General features: G+C 47.2%; 1 protein-coding gene across 2 annotated transcripts in view; it reads right to left on the bottom strand.

Moving 5' to 3' along the window:
* WDR11 (WD repeat domain 11) overlaps positions 1 to 26,776 on the bottom strand; it is a 671,833-nt gene that overhangs the window by 430,676 nt on the left and 214,381 nt on the right. For both annotated transcript variants that reach the window (XM_085602786.1, XM_085602777.1), the window contains exon 7: positions 20,898 to 21,012. In XM_085602786.1, the coding sequence (XP_085458912.1) occupies positions 20,898 to 21,012 (115 nt within the window). The remainder of the gene's footprint in view (positions 1 to 20,897; positions 21,013 to 26,776) is intronic.

The raw sequence follows: 26,776 nt of genomic DNA on the forward strand, positions 1-26,776 counted from the left end.
CAGCCGACAGGAATGGCCGCGCACTAGCAAGGCTCCGGAGCCCTCGCCCGTCATCCGTCATAAATCCTGCTCAAAAACTCGAATACGAACCCCAATTCAGGTGCACACCCAGCCCTGGTTGCAGCGGGCGCCTGCTGTCTGTAGTTCCGGTGCCTGGAGGTGCGGAGTCGAGAGAAAGAGGCTGCGGGTCTGCCGATGCAGAGACGGCACAAAATGGCGGCACAGCGGCTGCGGTGACACTGCTGCAATTAGGTAAGCTCTGAGGTGGCGGTGCTCTACGCTTACCTTGGCTGCCTGCCGCGAGGCTCGAGGATGCTTGGAGGTCAGGGGCTGCCCGCGGTGGGATATCCTCTGCCATGGGTGTGTGGTCCGCGCCGGTTTGCTCCGCATTCATCCTGCAACTGGCGTCAGTGCGCCGGCTCGCGAGGAGACCACGTGGGCACAATGATATCGGAGGTGTCCCAGGCGTGGACAACGCTCCGACACAGGTGCGGTGATACTCTGTGGCTGGATCTGTGCCCAAGAAGGCGGGAGGAGGCCCCGCCAGACCCGAGGTCGCGGCACCAGGAAGCGCGCGCACAAAAGGCTGCAGGAGCACTCCCGCGGGGCCTGTGGGCAGCAGGGTGCCGCGACCCAGTGAAGTACGGTGAACCCAGCGCAGAGGCGCTCAACACCGCAGAGACTACCTGCTGTGTGACAGGGGAGATGAGAGCTCCCGTGTTGATCCCCATATCGGTGGATGAGTGGGGCACTCTTCTGGCCTGGCATTTGAGGGGGCCCCTGGACAGTGCCTATGTGGCCTTGTAGTGAAGGTAGCGATTTAGATGCATACATTGCTATGTTAGCATAAGCGCGTTAGCTTTTAGAAAGCCATCTTGCCACTTTTGCTGCTTTTGCACACGACACTGCTGAGACATGTTGTTATTTGAGAACTGCTTGATTGCCTTTTCTTCACATGAGAACTGTCTGTTCTTCACATCCCTAGACGTGCACTGCGACCTTGGTCTGAACATTATGTGCAAAACACTGAGCCGCCAGACAATGTATGTTTATGAGTCCAGGCTGATCGGCCCACTCTCTAGTCATAATATGCACACAGCTGCAAATACCTGAATGTCGAGAGCCTTTAATATTACTGTTTGCATGCGTTTGAAACACATTCTGGAGAAGAACATTTCCAGGCGCAGAGCAAAGCTGATCCTGTGATGTGATTCATCTAAAGCTGATCTTTACGGTATGGGGTTCCCCATTCTAGCCTAGAGACCTTCTATTAGCCTAATAATATTAGTTTACTAGCGAAAGGAAGGTGGCTGCATTCCACTGTCATTTATACTATGATTTCTCCTTTCATTTTCTATGGTATTGTAACAATGCTGATGGTTTTAATTATAATCATTTGTCTGCTTATGTTAGCCAAAGTACTGCATCTTAGGACACGTAGTTTATAAAATAAACCTTTTAAACTTTACCGTGTCCCTGATTACTTTGTTGTGGATTGATATATGAATAATAGCGAACAGGTATTTCTGATTCCCACCATTCCTGAGAATACTCTAAGTCGCTTGTTCTGGGTTGTCTATACATTGGGACCTCCGCGATAATCCAGATAACGAATGGGACATGGATGCTGGTCGGATAGGGGTTCTGGGTACTGAGGTGAGTTTTTTGGTACACCACAATTCACTGAGCTCCTGGTTTCCTGCGCATAGTTCTGTGCATGAGCAGAATCCCTGCAACATGGCGCACCTAACGTTTGGTCTTTTGATTTGAAACGCCTTAGTAGTGCTTATATTAGTCCACAACACCCTCACTCTTGTTTCCAGATAGCGGAAGTGACGGATTTCACCTACCTGTTAGTAACCTAATAGGTTCATACAAGCTTGTTAATTAAAAAGGTGTTTTTATATTTCTGAAACCTTGTGCTACTTTAAAATCCGTTGTTGTTCTTCTCTGTGTCCTTATGGTGGTTGAAACTGCAGCGCATAGTCGTACTCCGTTGCGGCATCATTTGACGCAGTATGGGGTACCGGACGATGGGATGGCCGTAATTTTTGTGGTGAGTGCGGACGCGTCTCACCCTTACGATTTGTTTTACTCTTGGGTGACGCTGCCGGAAGTGAATGCGAATGATAAGACGTTTCACTCGTATACTCACACACGGGTCCCAGCAAATTATACGCCATACAGGACGCTGGAGATTCCCCTTTCAGCCTGGCAGCAAAGCATTTGGTTTAATGGCGCCCTTCCCCATGCGGTTGCACCAGCTAGACTCGGCCCTTTGTCAATTCCAGGGGCCACGTGGCCGGTGCTGGCCGGATTTACGCCTCACCCCCACTATTTGACTATTGCGGTGGATGAACTGCGTACACTCGATACTGCCCTAATTACAGTTTATAGGGCTTTGGTGCAATACGTTCACGCAACGTGCAGGTGGGGGCACCTGCTGTTGCGGGTCTACCAGCTGGTCATCCTGCAGTTGTTATTAGCCCAGTCATAGTTAATTCGGTGATGGGCAAGCGCCCCCAGAATAAGGACAATTTGCCTTATTGGCTTGCCGAGAAATTTTACCAACTGGAAGCAGTGTTTCCACACTCTACAATAGTGGAGAAACACAGAATACTCACCATTAGTTTGCCGAAAGACTTAGTTCCAGAAGTGTCCGATTGTGACAACTGGGGTAAGGTTTTTGCCGTAGTCTACTCGAAGTGCTTTGGCACTCCGTCTATGGCTGTACTTCCCTCCGTAATTAAACGTGTTCAAGATAACCACGGTCCGGAGGCGGCTGTTGAGTTGGGAATGCGACTTGTCGGAGTATTCGACGTAGTTGCCTCTCTCGTCCTTGGTAACCTCAAGGGAGATGCGGTACAATTCCAAGTGACTAATGGGTTAGCCCGCGTCGATGAACTCGATAAGCCGAAAGAGTTGCCTAAAATTATTGTGGAGGCGTATAGAACAATTGGCCGCAATAGTTTAGGGGTTAAACCAACTATAGTCATTCCTGACCTGATACAACAAACTAAGGTGAGCTCGTCTGTTTAAGACTATCGTCCAACTTTTCCAAAGCAAAATTGGCGACAAAAGAAACAGGGAAAGCAGCAACAGAAACGGGGGTCTCGTCCTGTGTCTCCCACACAGCCGACTAGTGAGCGCACATACGATTTGCGCGATCGCACTAGTATTAAGTCACCTGATAGATTTCAGGTTACTGAACGTTCTCCTCGTTCTTCACAGGAAACATCGGCCTCGCAGTCCGGTGGAGGAGAACGTGGCAAAGGTCGGGGTGCCCAACAAGGACATGAGCAACCCCGTTAGGCTAACGGTAAAGGAAAGCAAGACGAGTTTGCACTTCAACGTCCCCCGTTTCAGAAGAAGAAGGTTGCTGCGCTAACAGCGAGGTATGCCACAGATAGTGCGGACGCAGCTTCGGAACCTGACATGGGCGATAACGCTGCTCAACAGCGCAGCGGAGGTTACAGTAGTGCGGCAAGCACTACGTCCATTTCTGGAGGCGACAGCAACTGACACGTTCATTACTGTAGAAACTGCGGACACTAGAGTGGCTCCCCCTGACAGACTATATGACATAGTCCTCTTAATTGAAGGTGACATACAACGCACAATACAAGGGATTTTTTGGGATAATCTGACCTCTTCCTATGACATTCTCTTGGCGGAGGCGGACTGGCCCCCGACTTTCATTCTAGATGCTCCTAGAGGGGAGGAGGTAATCCTCCCGTCCTTTGCACATACTGTGCCAAAGGAGCATGCTGAAAGGTTTGCCGGAGAGTGGGCTCAGGTGCTTGCACCGGCTTTGTATCGTACTCAGGTAGGCTGGGATAAATTGTCCCCCAGCCATGACATTCCCTTACGGACTATGCCTCAACCACAACCCCAATATCCCATGCGCCGCGAAGCTAGATCTCACGTCGCGGAAATCCTTGAGCAATCGGAATATCAGGGTGTTATTGAAACATGTGTGTCACCAATGAATAATCCTTTATTCACTGTAACGAAACCCGATGGGTCGTACCGCCTAGTTTTCGATTACCGGCACCTAAACTCTCATTGCCGGACATGTGCGGTACAGAATACCCACAGTTCTGCCCTAGTTGATAGTCTTGTGCGTAAAAGGTTTAAAACCACACTTGACATATCAAATGGCTTTTACAGCCATAACCTGTCCTCTATTAGTAGTCAGTGGACAGCGTTTACTTCTGGCGGCAAGCAAAAACAATTTAAAAGATTGGCCATGGGCTATAAAAACAGCCCTGGCATCTTTGTAGTCTCTCTGTTAGAGAGCATTGACCCAGATGCATACTCGTATGTTGATGATATCTATCTCACGGACGACGAGTTGTGGCCACATCTGTGTCGCGTTGATCGCATTATTGTAATGTTTGCAGACTTCGGTTACAAATTCAACTTTGCGAAGTCTCACATTGCAGAGTATACAGTGTTGTTTTTGGGCTACGAGCTCAACAATGAGGGTCGAGGATTAGCTCCTCACTTTCTGGAAAAGTGTGCATGCTTGCGTGCTCTGACAACACTGAAGAAATTACAATCGTTACTGGGCTTCCTGAATTTCGGTCGTACGTACATTCCAGATTATGCCCAGCGTATCAAACGCTATATGCCTTGGTACAACCAACTTTTTCCAAATCGAGCTGGCTGCCAGAACATTCAGCTATTTTGCAGTCATAGCAGGCTGATCTTCTTGCTTCAAAATACTTACTGACACGTGATAACCACACAAACCTGGTAATAAGAATTGTGCCAGGCGCGGTGGGTTTCACGAACTTAACGTTCAATGAGGGCGACACCGTCCCCATTGCATACAAATCACACCTGTACACTTCGGCTGAACTGCGCTTTTCCTCTGTCGAAAAGGTTTTGACTGCGGTGCAGATGGCGATTCTTAAAGAACGAGCGCTGTCGCAAGGAAAACGCATGTTGGTGGTCACACCATATCCTGCCCTAGAGGCAATGACGAAAGCCAGTATACCCAATTCAAAAGCTTTGCATCCATACAATGGGCCACTTCACTGACATCGCCAGATATCACTTATATCTTTGATGCCTCATTACAGACGCAGGAGTACTTGCAATATCAATTCATTCATCCGGCTCCTCGGTCTTTGCGCCCGCTCGAAGATTACCATTGTGTCATTTATACTGACGGTTCGGCGCAACCGGCGACGGGATCGAAGCACGCCTATTCAGCAACTTGTGCAATTGTGGCAGGTACTTTCGTAAATGGTGACTTCCAATCTGATGTCGTGAATACGCAGTCATTGGGTGATTGTGCCGCACAGTTGGCGGAGCTACGTGCTCTGGTGCTTGCACTGGAGTTTGCTGATCCTCGAGTCACTACTCCTATAGTAAGTGACTCATTTTACTGTGTTCAGTCCTTCAACGACAATCTATTCTTTTGGTCTCAAAATGAATATCGTGATTCCAAAGGTAGCACAATTAAGCAAAAAATGCTTTGGGTTCGAGTGGCAGAACTTAAAGAATATCTGCCTCTCATGAATGTAATTCACACTCTTGGGCACCAGCGAGTTGGTGTCCACGCTGTCAGTAACAGCTTAGCTGACGAAGCGGCGAAAACAGCAGTGGCGACATATTTAGTAGCAGCAGTTACAAGATCAAAAAGTAAGATCGATGATGACATCTTGGCAGCTATTGCTGCTACAGAGAAGGGAAGTATTTACCCGAGGGGTTTCCCTTCTCGTTACCATTATCACTTAAGTCCTGATAAAGTCCCATTAGTGAGAATTAACGACGTTGGTGACAGATTGATTCCCAACACGGACTGCAGACCATCTCTGATATCAGCGGCTCACGAGGGTATGGCGTCTGCCCTTGCCGGCGTTGCAGCAACTGTTTCTCTGTTACAACAACGTTACTGGTGGCACGGGTTATATAAACAAGCTTGCACGTATGTTCTTGATTGTGACATTTGCCAGCAGATTAAACCTTCAACTGCTGCGCGTCCACCACAAACTCAGTTGTACATATCCAATAAACCACTTGGGTGTGTTTATCTGGATCACTGCGGTCCATTCTCCTCTGATACTGCGTACAAGTATATCTTAGTTGCAGTGGATTCGTGCACACGTTTTCTATGGGTATGGCCACAAAGGAGTGCTGATGCCCGTACTGTCATCAGGGATTTGCGTGTCTTTGTGGGAAGTTTTGCGTGTGGTACCTTTCATTCTGATCAGGGCCCTGCGTTCGCCTCTAAGGTGTACAAAGAAGCCATGAAAAATGTTGGGGTCCAAGTCAAATTTTCGTCTCCATACCTACCTGAGGGTCATAGTGTAGTGGAGCGGATGAACCGTGACTTAAAGCAATCCTTGACAGCTAGGGTTTTAGGCACTGGACGGAACTGGTTAGCCCATTTGTATAATGTCCAACGTGCACTTAATAATCTCCCTAGAAGGTCTCTGGGTGGGCGGACCCCATACATGATGCTCTTTGGCATAAAAATGTTTGTGCCGGACCTTGATGGTCTAGACATGGCAGCGTCTGCCGCACCCTTTGACGTATATGATCATTGTGCTGTGTTACAGAGTCTACAAGAGACTAGAGATAGTCTTGCGAAGGAACACTTACCGTCCACATCTGATGCTGCGCTTCAGATTCCGGTAGTTTTATATCATGGTCAGAATCAATTGCGTTCTATAATGCAGTGTGCATGGACATTGCAAACGTTAAAAGCTGGGAAAGTCCCCTGGGACTATATGAATACTTCATCATTATTCCTTCCTTCTAATCTAACTGCGAAACAACAATTCATGTCCATGAAAGATGCATCATACTCATTACTGCACATTGAAAAGTTAGAACATTTGCCTTTCTCAGTTGCCGAATTGAACTCAGCTGTGTGGCTTTTCCACGGGTTAATCACATTGCCATTTCCATTGTTTAAATTCAGTTCGTGCATGAAACATTATGCCCTAGGCAGATACGAACCATTGGGTACTGCTTTCCTGCATGAAGTATGGTCACTCCCATTTACATACAGGTGCATGAGAGAAGGTAAAGAAGTTTATTTGAAGGGTGAGGAATGTTCTTCCACACCTGATCACTCTGTAGTCTGTAGGCACATCCAATTGCATGGGGCGTGCAATGTGCAAGCGCCTAATTTAGCATGCGTCCTGAAAGGGATACCAGTGCCAGCTATTACACCTTATTTTACGTTGCTAGCTAACGGTAGTTATTTGCTATTGAATAACGAGGCTTGCTGCGGAATGCTAGTGGGAATTCCCTACATTGTGACTGTATCACAGAGAGTAGTCTGCTGTAAAAAAGTCCTTTTCCCACCCCTGCATGGGCGGCTGGATGTATCCATCTGGCCTTCCATTTCAATCTTGAAAGCAGAGTTCAACAAGATGAGCAGAATAGGGGCTCTATTGTCTCAAAAAGAGGTCGCTCTGACTTCGTCCCGTGAAACATTTGTCCTTCACGTAGCTAACACCCGTACCGAGGTGCAAGCACTTTTAAATACTGATCTCCCACTTCATTTTGGTGCCCTGGTTCAAACTATATTTAACGCCTCGTCAACAACTTGCTTGGTACATATTTTCAAAATTGTGGGCTCCGGCCTCGTGACCTCCTTCCAAACTATTTTTGGTGTGATACCGGCCTTTTTTCATTCTATTTTTCCAGCGTCTTTGGAGGGCTCCCATTGATTCTCACCCTCGCGGCTGGCGTGCTGCTGTTGGTCTGCGTACTGCGCAATGGCTGCACACTGTGTGTCACACAACAGCCTGTCCCGGCTGCTTCATCTTCGTAACCGGATGCTTGAATACTATGGAACTTTACCACTGGATACCCTGAGCATAGCCTATGGATTATCCTTCCGGTTTGCCTACTTTGCATGCGTACAACCTGTTTTTCATTGCCTAGATTGTCCTTTCGAATGGGCTCTGGATTTGTGCTTGTCAAACTCGGTGTCTCCTGCCCCGGATTATGATCGACTAATGAGTCCATTAGTGGCTCATGAGTTGGACTGTTCTGGTGTTAGGATTATGGCCTGTGGAGCGGCACATGGAGTCCTTGGGAATTGGGACATCGGAATGGCAGCGTATGACTTCTTGGTACGAAGTTATTTAGAAGAACACGCCAGTTGTCCTCTGAACTAGCTAGAGGCTCCAGTGGTCGAAGAACATGTATGTTCGTTTACCTTGTTAGACTGGATGGCGGACACTTTTGCAACTCGTTCCAATGACTTCCTTTTGGAAGCTGTTGCTACGTACTGTGCTTACACGTTTATGGATTAACTTCATTATCATCCAGCTTCAGTTGTACAAGCCACACATATTGTGTGTGTGTTCCTACATCTGGGCTCGTTGAGCTTTTGCATGATGTATTGACTTCCCATTTTTTTTTCCTCCTCTCCACCATTTTTTTTTTTTATTACGGTTTTTTCGAACTTTCACTGCTCTTTATTTGGATTTCCAATACATGCACTTAGTTCCGCTCTGTCGAACTTGAACTCTGCGTTCCTTTTTGTATCCCTATTTGTTCGTGGTCCGCTCAAGGGGGGGGGGTGTAGTGAAGGTAGCGATTTAGATGCATACATTGCTATGTTAGCATAAGCGCATTAGCTTTTAGAAAGCCATCTTGTCACTTTTGCTGCTTTTGCACACGACACTGCTGAAACATGTTATTATTTGAGAACTGCTTGCTTGCCTTTTCTTCAAATGAGAACTGTCTGTTGTTCACATCCCTAGACGTGCACTGCGACCTTGGTCTGAACATTGTGTGCAAAACACTCTGAGCCGCCAGACAATGTATGTTTTTGAGTCCAGGTTGATCGGCCCACTCTCTAGTCATAATATGCACACAGCTGCAAATACCTGAATGTCAAGAGCCTTTAACATTACAGTTTGCATGCGTTTGAAACACATTCTGGAGAAGAACATTTCCAGGCGCAGAGCAAAGCTGATCCTGTGATGCGATTCATCTAAAGCTGATCTTTACAGTATGGGGTTCCCCATTCAAGCCTAGAGACCTTCTATTAGCCTAATAATATTAGTTTACTAGCGAAAGGAAGGTGGCTGCATTCCACTGTCATTTATACTATGATTTCTCCTTTCATTTTCTATGGTATTGTAACAATGCTGATGGTTTTAATTATAATCATTTGTCTGCTTATGTTAGCCAAAGTACTGCATCTTAGGACACGTAGTTTATAAAATAAACCTTTTAAACTTTACTGTGTGCCTGATTACTTTGTTGTGGATGGATATATGAATAATAGCGAACAGGTATTTCTGAGTCCCACCATTCCTGAGAAGTCGCTTGTTCTGGGTTGTCTATACATTGGGACCTCCGCGATAAAACGGATAACGAATGGGACACCGATGCTGGTCGGATAGGGTTTCTGGGTACTGAGGTGAGTTTTTTGGTACACCACAATTCACTGAGGTCCTGGTTTCCTGCGCATAGTTCTGTGCATGAGCCGAATCCCTGCAACAGCCTGCTTGGCAGCCTCACAATTCGGGTCATTAGTGGGTGACCGCGGTGACACGCTATTCCCGTGGTCAGTGGTGGTGCCTCCATCACAGCTGCAAAGTGAAGGCTCCTCGGTGCACCACGTTTCCTGAGGGTCACGTGTTCCCCCTGCCACGAAGGACAGTGGTGTGAGGTGGGCACGGACGGGGGCGTGAGTTCCCCGGGTCGGCGGCAGAGACTACTGGACTTGATCCACACTACGCCAGTTATCACCCACCATGAGATGATTGACCATGGCAGGGCGGAGAGGCACTAAAACGTTGCTGCAAACCAAACTCGATAAATTTGCATGGTCCAAAACCGGAGAAGATCAGGGGGCTCCCTGGCGGAGGCCCCCTGATCCTGGCTGCTCAGGATCCCAGAAATAAAAGAGAGCCTAATATCACAGTCCGAGAACTATTTCAGGGAAAATGTTGGTTCGGTGGACTCTGTGCAGATAATAAGGGAGGCCTTTAAAACAGTGGTGAAGGGACAGGCACTGGCTCTCAACGTTGGGTATAATAGGAAACAAAAGCTACAAATAGAACAGCTTGAAGGAGAGCTTCTGCAACTTGAGGTGGCACACTCTCACTCCCCTAGCGAGATCACGAACATAGCTTAACCATTAAGCAACCTGAATACAGAACCCTAGCTCGGGAGTGAGCCAGTGTAAGACTACTGGCCACTCGCCACAGGCTTTACGAACTGGGGGATAGAGCGGGCAAGCTGTTCGCATGGTTGGAAAAAAGGGAACAATCAGCACGCTGGGTCCCCAGACTTCAAACTAATAGCAGGCAGACGATAACGGACCCACAAGCAATCGCAGATGCTTTCACGGATCACCTGGAACGGATATACACACCCTCGATCGACACCACGGCGGATGACTCTCGCCAATTACTGGCAGATATGCGTCTGCCTGTACTCGGAGGAGAGGGACGCGTTGGAGGTCGATCTCACTGACGAGAAAATTGGCTCTGCAATTAGCAGCATGCAATCGGGGAAGGTAATGGGGCATAACGGAGTCCCCATTGAATTTCTCAAATCCACCGCCTCGCTCGGCGTGCCTCATCTGAGGGACAAGTATAATAAAAGCTATGAAAAGGGGATCCTGACAGAGGATCAACGATTGGCCTCTATCGTGGTTATCCGTAAACCAGGGAAACCCAACGATAGTTGTAACTCCTATAGACGATCTCACTGATCAACGCCGAGGCAAAAATCCTTGCGAAACTCCTGGCTGTTCGCCACACCCCTGTTCTCACATCACTGGTCCATGCAGACCAGTCTGGCTTTATGCTGAACCACACCACAGCACTGAATATCCGTCGCCTCCACAATGTCCTGGGCCATCAACACGTCATAGAGGAGGACGTTGTTGTGTTGTCCCTGGACGCCAGAACGGCGTTTGATTCCATTGAATGGCCATATCTCTTCGAAGTGCTGCGGAGCCTAGGGTTTGGCCCGAAATTCCTAGGGTGGGTTAAGTTACCCTACACGTACCTCAAAGGCCAAGTCAAGGTCAACAACCGCCTATCCAGAATGTTCTCATTAAGAAGGGGCACAAGACAGGGTTGCCCCCTGCCCCCAAAGATTTTCTCACTGATATTAGAGCCACTGGCGTCGTGGGTCAGAGGAGATCCAGTGTTGAGGGGGCTGAAATGGGTGGAGGGGAGGGAAGACAGAATATCCCTCTACGCTGATGATATTCTACTATATCTGGCGTCGCCAGCAAGATCAGTACATAGACCTTTAAATATCTTCACTAACTTTGGTAAATATTTGGGATACTCAATCAACTGGTCCAAATCACTGATTTTCGCCCTCCACAGACCGATCCCTACACTCCCGTCAGGCTACGACGTAGAGAGGGACGTCGAGGGCTTTGGATACCTCAGGATATATGTCACCCCCGATCCCACGCTGTTTTACACTAAAAATTTAGCTGCGCAGACTATGCAACGTTGTCAAACATTGGAGAACACTACCCCTTTCCCTGTTGGGCCGAACCGCGCTATACAAGATGTTGGCTCTCCCCCGTTTCCTGTATATTCGCCAGAACTGCCCGTACATGGTCCCCGACTCATATTTTTAAAACATCGAGAGAGAAATTAGGACTTTGCTATTGGACGGAAAGGCGCCTGCATCGCCCTTAATAAATTGACCAAAAGACGGTACGATGGGGGTATAGCACTCCAAGATATGCATCTGTACTACTGGGCCTCACAGATGGTGAACCAAAGGCTGTATTGTCCCCCGACGGACCCCGGCTTTCTCCTGGATAGTGAATGGGTCGAGAGGGTTACCTGGGGGTCCATCTATTCGAAGGCTAAGAGAGGCTTATATCTGGGCCCACTGGCCCATACCGTGGAGGGCTTGCATCAGGCCAATCGAAGACCAATCGAAGACCAATCGAAGACTCGGCTGGCTAGATGTGCTAACTCGAGCCACCCCGTTGAGTCAGCTCAAAAACTGGGTACACTCTGCAACCAACAAGGGTTCGACAGATGGGACACTATAGGTATCTCGACGATAGGTCATCTGTGGAAAAAAGGAAGAATATTGCAGTTTGCAGAATTGAAGGAAGAGTATAAACTAGCTCAAGAAGAGGTCTTTTGCTATCTCCAGATGCCTCACGCTCTCACACCAGCTCTCCTGGGTAACGAGGATATACCAGAGTCACCCCCCTCGAGGATCGTCCTCTCACTGAACCGTTGCCAAAGAAAGCTGTTTCGCTCACATATCGAAAGCTTTGTAATAATCTACCCGACCCATTTCAATCCCTCCAAGACAAGTAGCAAACGGATCTGGGACATTTTGAGGAGAACGACTGGCACACAGCATTGATGTCCCCAAAGGAGGAAGCCATCCCTCTCAGACTCCGCTTTATCCAACTAAAAGACCTACATAGAACGTACCTCACGGGTGTTACCCTTGCAAAGATCGGGAGCGGACAAGATTCTCTGTGTCTCCGTCGTTGCAAAGGATACACAGCACATGCAGCGAGCACTAGGGAAAGACACCACAATTACACCACAATTAGGGCTCCTTAACATATGGGGAGCGACAGACCTCACGGGGTGGAACAACAGTGGGTTACCCTGGTATATACAATGGTACAATGGTAAAACGTAACATAGCTATGAAGTGGGGAGCAGCTGACATCCCGTCATCACGAAAATGGTCGAGGGACCTAGATAAATGTATGATCGCAGAAAAAGAGGCGTTCAGATCTAGAGGAAATGGGGAAAGTGGAATGTATACAGGGGGGAGTTGTGCGTCTCACCTGCCACAGAAATGGAAATGACAGAAAAACGATGGAACAGGAAGGTTACGAATGGCTGAGTGACAATGAACTTTTGTTTGATATGCTTTGCAGACAACATTTGTCCGACTATGTAATGATTGCTGCCTTATATAGGACTGGTGTTTATTTTCGTTTTAATAAAAACAATTATCAAAAAAATATATTTCCCTACAGTTAAAGGCACAGAGATGAAATGACAACGAATGTGAGGTACTGCAATGCAGTAATCTAATTTGAAACCATTTTAATGTAGCCTCTGGCCAGCCTTCAAAAAAGGGATGTGCGCAGGACTAATGAGGAGTCTCAAGGCAGACAGAGTACCCACAAGGAACATTGTTAACAAAGGTAAGTAACTTGTTCTTCTGATGGATACGTCTACCTTCAAATTCCCCACCAGTTAAATAGATTCCATGGCAGTAGCCCCTCCTAGGCAGTGGGTCAGTTTGAATCCTGGAGCTAGACCCATGCAAAATGAGCGTCCCTCCTCATCTCTCAGCCTGAGCACGAATACTTAGCAAAAGTGTGGAGGGAAGCCTATTTCACTGTGCGACAAACCTCAGCAGTGGTAATATCCATGGAGAGTGCGGAGATAGAAGACTTTGCCATTGTGGCTTGAGCAAGGATTTCCCACGGTGGATCCTTCTTGGCAAGGGCATAGTAGCACATCTTTCTACATAGTATTATTCAGTGGAAAAAGCATTTTTCTGGACTGTTTGCCTTTCTTGCTAATTGAATATCCCATTAAGAGCTGGTCATCACACCTGATCTATTTGTTATGGTCAATGTAATAAGTGACTGCCCTTCTGGGGTCCACCCATCTCTCTTCCTCATTGGTGGGATGAAGAGCAGGGTAAAATTTAAGAAAAGCAACAGATAATAAAATATCAAAAGGGTCACCACCTTTGGCAGGAAAGAAACTTTAATTCTGAGACTAACTAGTTCAGGAAGAAACATGTTAAAGGAAGGAGAATGCTCTGTGCTTACAACTCACTGACACACCTCAAAGTAACAGCAAGTGGAAAAATTGACTTGAATATCAACAGGTGCAGCTGTGAAGTGGCTCAGAAGGAGCACCCATGAGAAAAGTCAAAATACGATTTAAATCCGGTTAGGGCGTCACAAAGGGCATCGGTGGGAAACTGTGGGTCAGTCCCTTCAAAAAAACTGAACATGATGGGTGATTTGAAAAGAGATGGTTGGCCTTGAAGGCAGAAAAATACCGATAAGGCGGCAACAAATCCCTTGCTGGGCCAGCGAACGAATGAAAGGAAGAACCTCTAACTGGTGTGCCTTCAAGGGGTTCACGTTCTACACCTCACAACAGACTTTGAAGTTAGTCCACCTTCCAGAATTGACCAACTTGGAGGAAGGGTAATGGGCTGACAGCATCACATCAACCACCTCCCGAGACAGCTTGATGGAACTTAGATGTCCCCACTCAATCTGACATTGAGGTGGAGGTTCAGGAGGTTGGGGTGCAGCAACTGTCACTCAGAATCAGAATTGTCTTTATTCGGCTGAGAACAGCCATAAAAGCCTGCAAGAAGTGCAAAATAGCAATAGAATACATACTATTTTAAGTTTAGTATATAGGGAACTTTCCTATGACAGCCACCTTAATAAGCCCTTTCTTTACTGCCTAAGTAAGATGGAACGTGAGAGGACAGATAAAGACTCATTAGTTTTAGTATTGCAGGAAGGGCATTTTTCTGGGACAGTCATTCAAACTAGTCCATTCCCAGGTCAGAGCAGACATGTGAGCATATGCACAGAGGTAAGGCATACCTGAGCATAACTGAATTCCGCTGGACGCTGTTTTGCGCACAATACTAATGAACATAGCATTACTCTAAGTTGGAAAGTTTAGTTTGGGGCTCAGCACCTTATAACTTTATCACTTCACAACTTGTCACAACGCGAGGATGCACTAATTAATCACCTAACATCCGTTGGAGATGAATGACTCTTGTGAGAAAGAATTTGGGAAATGAAGTTTGATTAATAATGGGATAATCTCCACAGGTATTATGCTACCTAGGGATAATATATTGCCTTGGCTGTTAAAGGATAATTAGCAGTTTACATGACTGATTCAGCATTATATTATTTTTGCAGCTCTTACTTCTTGCTGGTCCCCAGTATTTATATCATGCTGTGGAGCCCTTTTATGAACCTTGCGCTGGCCATCCATTTACTTATATTCTGTACCTCCTATGATAGGTCAATAGTAACCAACACGTTTGAAGAAGCATGTCAGAAGGATGTGACTGAAGCCACAACACTGAATGGGGCTTCAATCAATCAATCAATCAATCACACCATTTGTAAAGCGCACTACTTACCCGTGAGGGTTTCAAGGCGCTGAGGGAGGGGGGGATGCTGCTGCTACTGGTCGAACAGCCAGGTCTTGAGTCGACTTCTGAAGGTCAGCAGGTCTTCGGTATGTCGCAGGTTGAGGGGGAGGGTGTTCCAGGTCTTGGCGGCGAGGTGGGAGAAGGACCTGCCTCCGGATGTGTTTCTGCGGATGCGCGGGACCGAGGTCAGCGGAGCGGAGTTTACTGTTGGGTACGTAGAAGGAGAGTCGACTGTTGAGATAGGCTGGGCCAGTTTTGTGGAGTGCCTTCTGAGCGTGGACTATGAGCTTGAAGGAGATTCTTCTGTCGACAGGGAGCCAGTGCAGATTCCTCAGGAGGGGGGTGATGTGTTTGCGGCGCGGGATGTCGAGGATTAGGCGTGCAGATGCGTTCTCAATTCTTTGTAGTCTGTTGATGAGCTTGGACGAGGTTAGGCGTAGAGGGCGTTTCTGTAGTCGAGTCTGCTGCTGACTAGGGCCTGTGTGACTGTTTTCCTCGTGTTTGTCGGGATCCATCTGTAGATCTTGCGGAGCATGCGGAGGATGTTGGAGCAGGTGAAGGAGACTGCATTGACTAGTTTGGTCATGGTGAGTTTTGAGTCGAGGATGACACCCAGGTTGCGTGCGTGGTTGGTAGGGGTCGGGGTGTCCCCAGTGATGCGGGCCACCAGGAGTCGTCCCACGCTGAGGGGTTGGGCCCGAGGATGAGGAGCTCCGTCTTGTCTGAGTTCAGCTTAAGACGGCTTTCCTTCATCCAGTCGGCGGCAGCCTTCATTCTTTGGTGGAGGTTGGATTTGGCGGTGAGAGGGTCCTTGGTGAGGGAGAGGATCAGCTGCATGTCGTCGGCGTAGGAGATTATGTTGAGGTCGTGCTGTCGGACGATGCGTGCTAGTGGTGCCTTGTAGACGTTGAACAGAGTCGGGCTGAGGGAGGATCCTTGTGGGACTTCACTCATAATGAGATATGTTTTAGTGGTGAACACGGGTGCTTATGTTTGGGACATAAAGTGGCACCTTAATTTGCCCATACTAAAGAACAAATCATGCTCGGGTGAAGGAATGATTGAAGGTGGTGGTTCTCTAGTACACTATACAGAGGCGATGGAAATATGAAAATGATTTTATATGTGCAGCTCAGTAGGGACTATGTTGTTGTTTTGCAGGTCAAGTGAAATAGAGTGGGGTCTACAATTGTGGCATTGATTGTAAATAAGCTATGATAGGATGTAAAAATTTATGTTTTTTTCCATTATATCGAAATTTAGATAAAAGAACAAATGTTAAATGCTGGAACACTGTATAAAGATGTTGTAAATCCTAAAGACCTCTGCTATTATAGCTTTGAGATAATCAGTGGGTGTCTGTATAGATGAATAGTGGTATATATGCATAAAGGTTGTGGAATGAATTTAGACTGAATGTAAGGTTTTAAAACAGTATGAGCAGTATTCTGAATACAGAAGATAAAGGCCTATGCTGATATGAATAAGTTATATGCACAGAGCAAAATTTAGTGAATGACTAAATAAAATGTGAAATAAATTATACAAACATAACTTGTTGAGCTGTACATTTATGTGTGACTAATGAGCTGTGAAATCTAAAATAAGGTTGCCAAGCAGGGGCGGAGGAGTGTCGCACCACTGCTTTCTTGCAGTGTGAGAGGCGGAAACATAAAATGGTATTTTAAATAAATCCCATAAAATTTAGAAAACTGAGGAGAGTAGCTCCAGATCTGCATTGAAGGGTGCTGAAACACAAGGGACAGACATGGGTGTGCACTATATAGCTTCAGTGATGTGAATGAGGTGTCGCTTCTGGCGTCAAAATGGGTACATCGCTCTCTACCAGCGCAGAAAAGTTTCTGGTACCTGGGAATATTCAAAAGGTGAGCACAACTGCAGGTAGAGCTATCCATTAGAAAGAGCATTACAGAAGGTAAGTAACTTATTCTTCTAATTGAGGCTTATATCAGCAGATCCTTCACCTTGTGAATCAAGACCAAAGAAATGGCCCCTCCAAAATAATGGGAGTGAGGAATGGACTTGCATCAGGAAATCCTGAAACACCGAACAACCAAAAGACAGGAACAGCCCAAGCCAGGACTGTAGTAGCAGCTTTCATCCTAGTGGAATAAGCCCTAAAGACTCCATAAGGATCCTTGTTGGCCATTGCATAACACCCTTTGGTGCAGAGGACAAATCATTGTGGTATGGTCTGTTTTTGGACCACTTTTCCTTTCACCAGCAAAGACAACAAACAGTTGATCAGCAACATGGTACTCCTTAGTCATGTCAATACAGAAGCAAAGGACATGCTGTGGATTCAACCATTGTAGATGGATGAGGTGGAGAACAGAACACAGGGGATGGACTTCACCATATGGAAACTGTGGCACTGCTTTCACAAGAAAGGATGCATAGGTTCTAACTACCAGCTTTTCAGGGGAAAAGGTAGTATTGGGAGGATGAACTGACAAGGCCTGTAGCTCGCTAACACAATGTATAGAAGTGATGGCATTAAGAAGCGTAGTTTTCAGGGTGAAGGCTTCAGAGGACAGCTGTAGAGATGCTCAAATGAAGCACACATCAAAACAGTCAAGACCATATTTAGGTCTGTTGTTATGGAAAAGTCCCTCACATGGTGACGGATGTGCACCCTGCCCTGAATGCCCCAAGTGCAATGATTTCTGGAACCCTGGCGCTGATTTTGTTTTAGTCCTGGGCGAACACTAATCATGTGAATGCGCCATGCCATAGGCCTGTCTCACAGAATGCGGTCTTGCTGGACCGGGAGGGGGGGACTCAAAGCACTACCGTCATAGTGGTGAAAGGCTACTGACTTTACCAGGAGTTAAGTACCACAAGCAGTAGGGTGGCAGCATGCCGTGTAGTTATCAGCAGCAGTGAACAGGCCTTTTTACCTGTGTCACTGGAGTGAGGCCCCCAGTCCCATTCATGCAAACTTCACCTGCTGTGTACTTAACTGACCCATGGCCTTCATCAAGTTAGCATGTAGTGCTGTGCAGCACACATGTGGCTGCATGCATGAGATGGGTGTATGTTTTCTTGCGAGTGATGCAATCCATGGAAGACTCTTGGTTCCAATTTGGAAAACCCAGGGCTGACTGGAGGAGTATGGGAAGGTATAGAATCCCCCCTGACAGATTTGTGAATTGCTGCATTCCTGAGAGCTTGGCAGAACACACACCAAAGGAAGGAAAAACGAGGCTCTTCAGTACACTTCAAATGGTGCTCTTTGATTCTGCGAGGGGTCATTGAAAAGGAGCCTGGGCATATCTTAGGGAGGAGATGGCCCTGATAGGATAATCATAAAGAGCAGACATGGGGCTCTTTGATAACCCTTCGATGCACCTATCACTGTGGCTGACATGCAGATGTGTCGCTCGAGTCACTCCTGTGGCCTGTGTTTGGGGGGGGAATATCAAATTTGGAGTCGCTCCTGCTGTGAAAGACTGCTTTCTGTAGGTAGGGAAGGACAAAGACGGCACTTCAAAAAGAAGATGACCCCCAGCACAAACTTTAAAAACTCAGGCACTAAATCACAATCTATGTCTGCAAATGAACTATAGGAAGGGGAGCTCGAGACCCACAACATTGTCAAATGCCAAACAGACAATCAGGCAGTATATCGAGGAGTAGAAGCTCTGCAAGGCTTTTAACTGTGACCAGGACTGGGAGTTAAAGTCTGCCAGTTTCCCAGCTTGGAAATCCAAAATACCTGCCCTGGAGCCCAGCACACCAATGTTTACCTGCTTGCCAAGTATTCCCTGTGTGGAAAAAGAAAGCATTCAGAAGTAGCGAGGTTCAGTGGGGGATCCTGAAGAATGGATCCCAGTAGCGAGGTGCGAGGAAGCGTCTGTTGCACCGATCAGGCCATCGACTCAAGTCAGCCACCCAGGTGCCAGAGGGGAGTTGCCATGAAGTTAGCCACTGCTGCACCGATCTGGCCATGCCCAGTTGCAGGTTAAAGTCTGTGACTCCGTATGCCAAAGGGTGCCGCCACAAACAGTGCATTACTGCCATGCCAATAGGGAAGTAGCCCATATGCGGAGTAAAGTTGGTGACACTGTTTTGCCAAGGAGGCTGGCCTGAAGAGTGCTTTACTGTTATGCCAATCCGGCCATAGCCAGTCTGCAGGGTAAGTCAGCGACCTCGTATGACAGAGGGAGGGCAGCCATGAAGAACAAGGGTCATCACCTGGTTTCACTGATTGCGAGAGAGAAGGCCGCCACCAAGACCTGCGGGTACCTGAGCCTCGACTGAAGCATCGGAACCAGAGTGTACCCCTACATGTGAGAGAGATCAGAAGAACATACTGCGTCATCAGAAGGAGGGCTGAGGACGACTAGCTGCTTCCCTCGCAAAACTGAGGGTGCTACTCACCACCGCCAGGCGATGCAGACCTCTATGACGTCTGAGCGTGGAACACTTCCAGGGACTCTCGTTGCTTTCAGAAAGTTAGCCTAGACTCCACTGATAGGACGGACAAGTCCAGCATGTCAGCTGGAGCGGGTAAGACTGATCACAGGGCTGAAAGGCCCAGGCGAACTTGTCCTTCCTCGCAGCACCTTGGGCATTGTAACACTTGTGATTTTAGAAGAGTCGGAGATGAACTCCTAAGACTCAAACCTCTAGTAGGACTTATATTGAATGTTGTCTAACGTGAATGGGGAATAACCACTGCCCACAGGAAGAAGGAAGTGGGAATCATGGACCTGCCTATTTAACACTAGAGTACTGACCGCAGGCGAACAGTGTGCATTATTGGTGTATGCCGTTTTTACTCTGAGTTTGTATATAAAAACTTATTTTTTCATAAAAGCAAGTATTTGACTGGACAATCATTTATTGTTGCTATGGAATGTATTTTGAGCTTGTGTTCACACCCTGCATCTACCGCCCCCCAAGAAGCCTTGGGCTGGTGGACCGACGCTACTACCGAGAGTCAATCACTGATGGGGTGCCTGTTCCAGTTGCTCAGGACACATAGTAGACTGGGAGTAAAAGGCATCAACCACCTCAGTTGGGCCCAGCAGCTCGTGCTTGTCCTGTGGCTCTCTTAAAGAGGCTCTGACAAAGTCCACATGTGGTATAATGAAGGGATCAGTGGGAACATATGTGAAAGTCCTTTCAAAAAGTGCACCTGAGCTGATGATTCGATTAATGAGGGCTGGTCAGGCAAGCCGACTAAGGGAGAGCAGACGGATGAAGAACAGCCTGAAAGAGGGACGGTTTACAAACACAAGGGATGCCTTGCATATGTAAAGAGTAAGCAACTCCAACATATTGGTGTGACAAGAAAATGACATTTTCACTAAATATTGGCGAGTCTTAATTTAAATAGCCAACGGGAATGTATCATGCACAAAAACGCTATAGGCAGAACTGACGCTTTGTACAATGCGTTGAGGATTTCTTTATTGATCTGTTACAAGTAATCCAAAAAAAGGATTAACTTGAACGCGGAGATTAATCCTGAAATATGTGGAGCAAAATTCACAACGCTGTTTCAATGTGTGGCGCACCACAAGACCATGGGATCTATTGCTGGAAATTTCACAGCAAGTCACACCTGCTTACAGACGAAAGCTCTGAATTAGGCCCCCGCCGTGAAAATCATTCCATCTCTTGGCGGAGGGCGACCGATATCACAGCGGCATTTCTGCCCTTTCTGAATGGCGCATTAAACTTAGGGACTGATGGTATTAGCTTACCGGGGTCTTCACTGGTAGGTCCCGCCATGCCTCCGCTCGATCTGGAGACACGGAAAGTAATGCAGCCATTCTCGTGCAAGCAGAACATGGCGTCTCGCTGGAAGCATGGCATCACCTGAAGAGAAGAGCAATAAAGAGCTGTCAGGTGTCTCTGGAGCACACGCACAACTCAGCAGAAAAGCAAAACAGGCAACGAAAGCACTATGTCAAGGAGGAGTCCAGGCAACCAATCAGAACAGTGGAATGAAGAAACTTCTAACTACAAACACCTACATGGTAATATTCACACAACTGACGAAAGGAAAATGGGAGGGGGGGGGGGGGAGAGATTTGATCAGATTGTTTAAAAATAAACTGAATTACCATTCGAAACAAGCATTGGCAACGCCAACAGATCTCGCCTATGCAAGAGCTATTTATTTTACCAATGTCGTTTAGCTAATTTGTACAGCAGCATGGCTAAAAGTTAGTGACGTGGAATGGGTCAGGATGGAGTGGGTAGGCACAAAGTAGTGTACAGTGAAGTGGCTTAAAGTACAGTGGTGTAGATAGAAATGGAGTAGTGTAGAGTGGACTGGCATTGAGAAGCGTAGGGTGGCATAAAGTGGAGTGGAATGGCATGGCGAGGCGCAGATTGGGATGGAGCTGTGTAGAGTGGTGTAGGGAAGAACATAGTGGTGTAGGGTAGAGTAGAATGGTGTGGAGTGGGTAGGGTAGAGTGGAGTGGGTAGAGCAGAGTGGCATAGAGTAGAGTGGTATGGAACGGTGTAGAGTGGAGTGCTGTGGTGCGCATTACGTTTAGAGAGGTGTGGGGTAGAGTTGAGTAGAGTGAACTGACAGAGTGGACTGGCATAGAGTGGACTCGGAGTGGTGTGGTGTAAAGTAGAGTGGTGTGGAATGGTATTGTGTGGTGTTGACTGGAGAGGCATTGTATGGCGTGGTGTGAAATTGGGTGGTATGAAAATGTGTCTGAGTTGCCGATTAATTGTCCTTTAGAACTTCAAAGCCTCATCAGGGTAAGTAAGTGCTGTATGAATTCAAATCAAATCCAATACAATGTCTCACCAATTATCTCCACCTTTGATCTACGCAAGCATCTGATGCCTGTTATCCGATAGAGGAGCTTGTTAGTATGTACAACGCTACTGCAAAGACTGCTTCACAAATAATTGTGTTTTAGACACGGGGGGGCAAGTGGTCGAGAAGAGCAACATATATTGTAGAGTTGGGGATAAAGAAGAAGGAGCAAGGTGGCGGCAGGGAAGAAATAATACCTCAGTCACATCACAATCGGCGGACGCAGCCTAATTAAATCGAATCAATCTGTGCTTGGTCTGTGCACCGCAGAATGAAATTTAAGTGACGTCCAGCATATGCCAGACAATTACGAGGCACCATAGTAGAGTGACAATGATGCCAATGAATGGTAGGGAATGAGCAGGCTCCAAGCCCTTCGCTGTAAACCAACACCCTCGCAAGCACAGCACATGCGCTGTGCAGGCGAGACCTAAAAATATGTGTATGGGTCAGAGGTCCCCTCTGTGGTTTGGACCAAAGGGTCCTACCTGACCCAGCCTAGATGGACTCTGGTCGCCAGGGCTCTGCCACTATACATACTGTGTCTCTATAAGAAGCTGAGCACTTCCGCAGACAATCAGCACAAAATAAATTACCAATATTTGTACTGTTAGAGCACTAATCTTTGTATCACTGTACTAAGCTGATAACTCTCTCAAACATCACTAGATAGGAGTTTGCTTTTTATGTATTTACTTTATCTTTTGCAATAATTTTAATTAACTGTACAAGTAAACTATTTAACAAATACCTGTTCAGAAAGGTATTTTCCGTCGCCGTATTCTGTTGTATGAAAAGTTGCTTAGCTATACCCCGACAACTCGGGATGGATGAATAGGCCTAGTTGCCGAAAAAGCGCTTCAACGCCAAGTCAGGGGTAGTAAGCACTATATAAATTCAATCACAATAAAATACAATACTCGAGGTATTCTGTATGCCCCCAACATCCATTCAGTTAAAGTGGGAGTGGCAGGCTCAGACTGTATATGAGAAGGTGTAGAGAAAATAAACGTTTTTGGTTACCAGGAACTGCATAGGTAACTATCACCAACAACAGTCATTTTGGCCCGTGCAACTAATAAACTTGGATCTAGAGCAGAACATCTGGTCTTGTTTCTTTACTACACGATCCTTTCTCTGGTGATGGCAGATTGCGTTTAGGGAGATATTGTAACATCATTCAGTGGATGGCTCCTTTAAAGAAATAACATTCTTGAAGCAGAGGAGATGTTAAAGTGCGATCCGAATTAGGGGCACCTACGATGACAGCAGAAGGAGGCTCAACATGCCAGTCTCTGCTTCTACAGTTCATTTCAATTTGTCGTTTTCCTCTTATTACCAAGAAATTGATTAAGCACAACACACAAAATGAACGTGTACATTTCATATTTTCAGAAGCACTGTTTTGCTCTAAGCCCCCAGAGAAAGACTAAAGTCCCGTTTTCTGGACTCTTTCCTGACCCCCCTCTGGTACAACCGCGCAGTTTTCTCACTGGATAACACTGCATTAGGTGTATTGCGTAAGTAGCTGGGATCTGTTTTCAGCATGCATTTCATAGTTGATTAATTGTTCATGAAAACGGCTTTCGGCTGCATTTGTCAGCTGTGCGGCGGCCAGTCCCAAGCTCCCTGAGAAGTGGCCAGTGCTCCATGGAAGAGCGCACTAGGGACCCATTAGTGCCTAAAGAATAAACCAGCCTTCAAGGTCGGATTTGCACACAAGCATTTCAGAGTTTACATTGCTATGTATGGATGTTTTATACACTTCTTTAGGAGCAACATCACAAAAGGGGTTGTATTTATATCTACGAATAATCTGTGCATGCAGAGCTGGCTGGCGAGGTGGTACGAAGTGCGTGGTTGGGAATATGTAAACCTGACTATCAATAGGCCCTCCTCAGACAGATTCAGTGCTACTTCCTTCACTGGTGGCAGCATACCCCCAGGGATGATATGCACGCTCGGAAACGTGTACAGCGTTACAGTTAAGCCTGGGCAAAGCACTACGCTAGGCTTGCGTAGTTTGTACTACTTCGCACTACGCGAATTGCACATAGCACAGTGCAAACACGCGTAGCGTAGTGCAGCAGTCATTTTTTACTTGATCTCTTTGGATATAGAATTATCAAAGCATCACTCTTTAGTGGTATTAACTTGACGAAGGCTGCCGGGCAATTAGGCACAACATTACACTTGAACTTGAGCTTGGCCGTTACACTTGAACTTGAGCTTGGCCGTACACTTTAGTGGCCTTGGCCTGTCAAAGGCAGTAAAGAAGATATGCACCAGATTACATTTGAACTCTTGAACTTGGCCATACACTTGAACTTGGCCATCTCGGCCCACCAAGCCCCCACTCCGCTGTGCACATTGTGCCAGGAGGCCCCAACGCGCTACAGCAAACAGTTGCACTTCTTGTAAACCAGGGCCCCTCATGGCACACTGGCATGCCCACCGGGGTACCTGCACCCAGGCAGCCTCCCCAGGGTTCACCTCAGTCCATAGGTTGTGGGTTAGGGCAGAAGAGTCAGGGACCACCAGCAGGCCAATCCCCCCTTCCGCCTACCCTCTGCACATGTGGCTCCTACCCCTTTCTGGGGGCCATCCAGTTGTTTTACCGCCATTGTTGCGCTTGCTTGTTAGCTGTCACCGTTCCGCCCTCGCTCTCTTGCCGGGTGGGTGGGTGGTCGATGATGTGCCCCTGCAGCTTGCCAGAGGTTCGAAGGGACAAAGAGGTTGAGGATCGCAGGGCGCAGATTCAAATAAGCATTCCAGCGCGCCCTGACGACGTCACTTCGTTCAGCCCCCTTTTCCTGCCCTGGGGGAAGGTCCAGTCCCGTGGCGCTACTAAGGGCGCCCCGCCTCTAGGCGCGGGGGGCGCCGGTCATTCTTGAAGCAGAGGAGATGTTAAAGTGCGATCCGAATTAGGGGCACCTACGATGACAGCAGAAGGAGGCTCAACATGCCAGTCTCTGCTTCTACAGTTCATTTCAATTTGTCGTTTTCCTCTTATTACCAAGAAATTGATTAAGCACAACACACAAAATGAACGTGTACATTTCATATTTTCAGAAGCACTGTTTTGCTCTAAGCCCCCAGAGAAAGACTAAAGTCCCGTTTTCTGGACTCTTTCCTGACCCCCCTCTGGTACAACCGCGCAGTTTTCTCACTGGATAACACTGCATTAGGTGTATTGCGTAAGTAGCTGGGATCTGTTTTCAGCATGCATTTCATAGTTGATTAATTGTTCATGAAAACGGCTTTCGGCTGCATTTGTCAGCTGTGCGGCGGCCAGTCCCAAGCTCCCTGAGAAGTGGCCAGTGCTCCATGGAAGAGCGCACTAGGGACCCATTAGTGCCTAAAGAATAAACCAGCCTTCAAGGTCGGATTTGCACACAAGCATTTCAGAGTTTACATTGCTATGTATGGATGTTTTATACACTTCTTTAGGAGCAACATCACAAAAGGGGTTGTATTTATATCTACGAATAATCTGTGCATGCAGAGCTGGCTGGCGAGGTGGTACGAAGTGCGTGGTTGGGAATATGTAAACCTGACTATCAATAGGCCCTCCTCAGACAGATTCAGTGCTACTTCCTTCACTGGTGGCAGCATACCCCCAGGGATGATATGCACGCTCGGAAACGTGTACAGCGTTACAGTTAAGCCTGGGCAAAGCACTACGCTAGGCTTGCGTAGTTTGTACTACTTCGCACTACGCGAATTGCACATAGCACAGTGCAAACACGCGTAGCGTAGTGCAGCAGTCATTTTTTACTTGCTCACGGTCCTCAACGTCAAGTTGGTGACCGCGAGCAAGCAAAATGACATCCCGGCGAGACTTTTTCCTCGTTCGTGATCAGCAACATCAAGTTGCCGATCGCAAGCGTGGAAAATAAACCTCCTGGCAAGATTCTCAACGCGGGGAGGTCAGGTTTCTCATTGCGAGTGGTCGCGTATGCTCGCGACTGCTCGCGATGAGAAACTGCCAGTCCGCATTGAGAAAGCTGCTGCTCGAGTAAAAATCTACTCGAGCGGCAGAAAACTACAGCTCGCACTGTGCAAGATGCCATTTTCAATAATTGCACAGTGCCGGATGCTTGTCCGCACTGTGCAATCATTGAAAACTGCATCTTGCACAGAGCAAACAGGGTACTACGCAGTTCGCGAATTGCTACGCGTAGCTCGCGTAGTGCGAAGTGCACTTTGCTTAGCTACGCGTAGCACTACTTCGCGAACAACGCCCAGGGTTAGTTACAGTCTCGTGTGATGCCTGGCTCGTCTTCCTTACGCGCTGTGATCTTGTGCCTATCACTCGTGTTTTTGGTGAAGTTACTGGACTGGCCTGTAGATTTGTGTTCGAGGCCCCATGGGCACAAGGTCACACTTGAATCAGGAAGGAAGCACGCATTCGCACGAGAGCCAGCAGGTAGGGGTGCTTCTGTCTCTTGTTTTCTTGTCCAGGGTTGTCCTACAAGTAAATGTGCACTAGTCTGCGGCTCTGTATAACTTGTGTCACGATATCCAAGTGATATGACATATGTGTTTTCACTGCAGAGTAGGTCAGGCACGTGTTATCCTTGCAGCAGCTTACACTGTAAATAAGTCAGCCAGTCTAAACTATAGGTTTTAAAGCCTTGGCTGCCCCGACTTAGAATAATGTGTTTTGAGTGTCTGAATTGGTGAGACCAGGAAAAAACCTTTCTCTTGAGTTACTGTGATGTGTGTAATTCTGTTGATATATCTTATAAAGCAGAGACATTACATTTTCTCTTGGTTTCAATTGGACATTAACTCCTCAA

Source organism: Triturus cristatus, chromosome 1_2, assembly GCF_964204655.1.
Source record: "Triturus cristatus chromosome 1_2, aTriCri1.1, whole genome shotgun sequence".
NCBI lineage: Eukaryota > Metazoa > Chordata > Amphibia > Caudata > Salamandridae > Triturus > Triturus cristatus.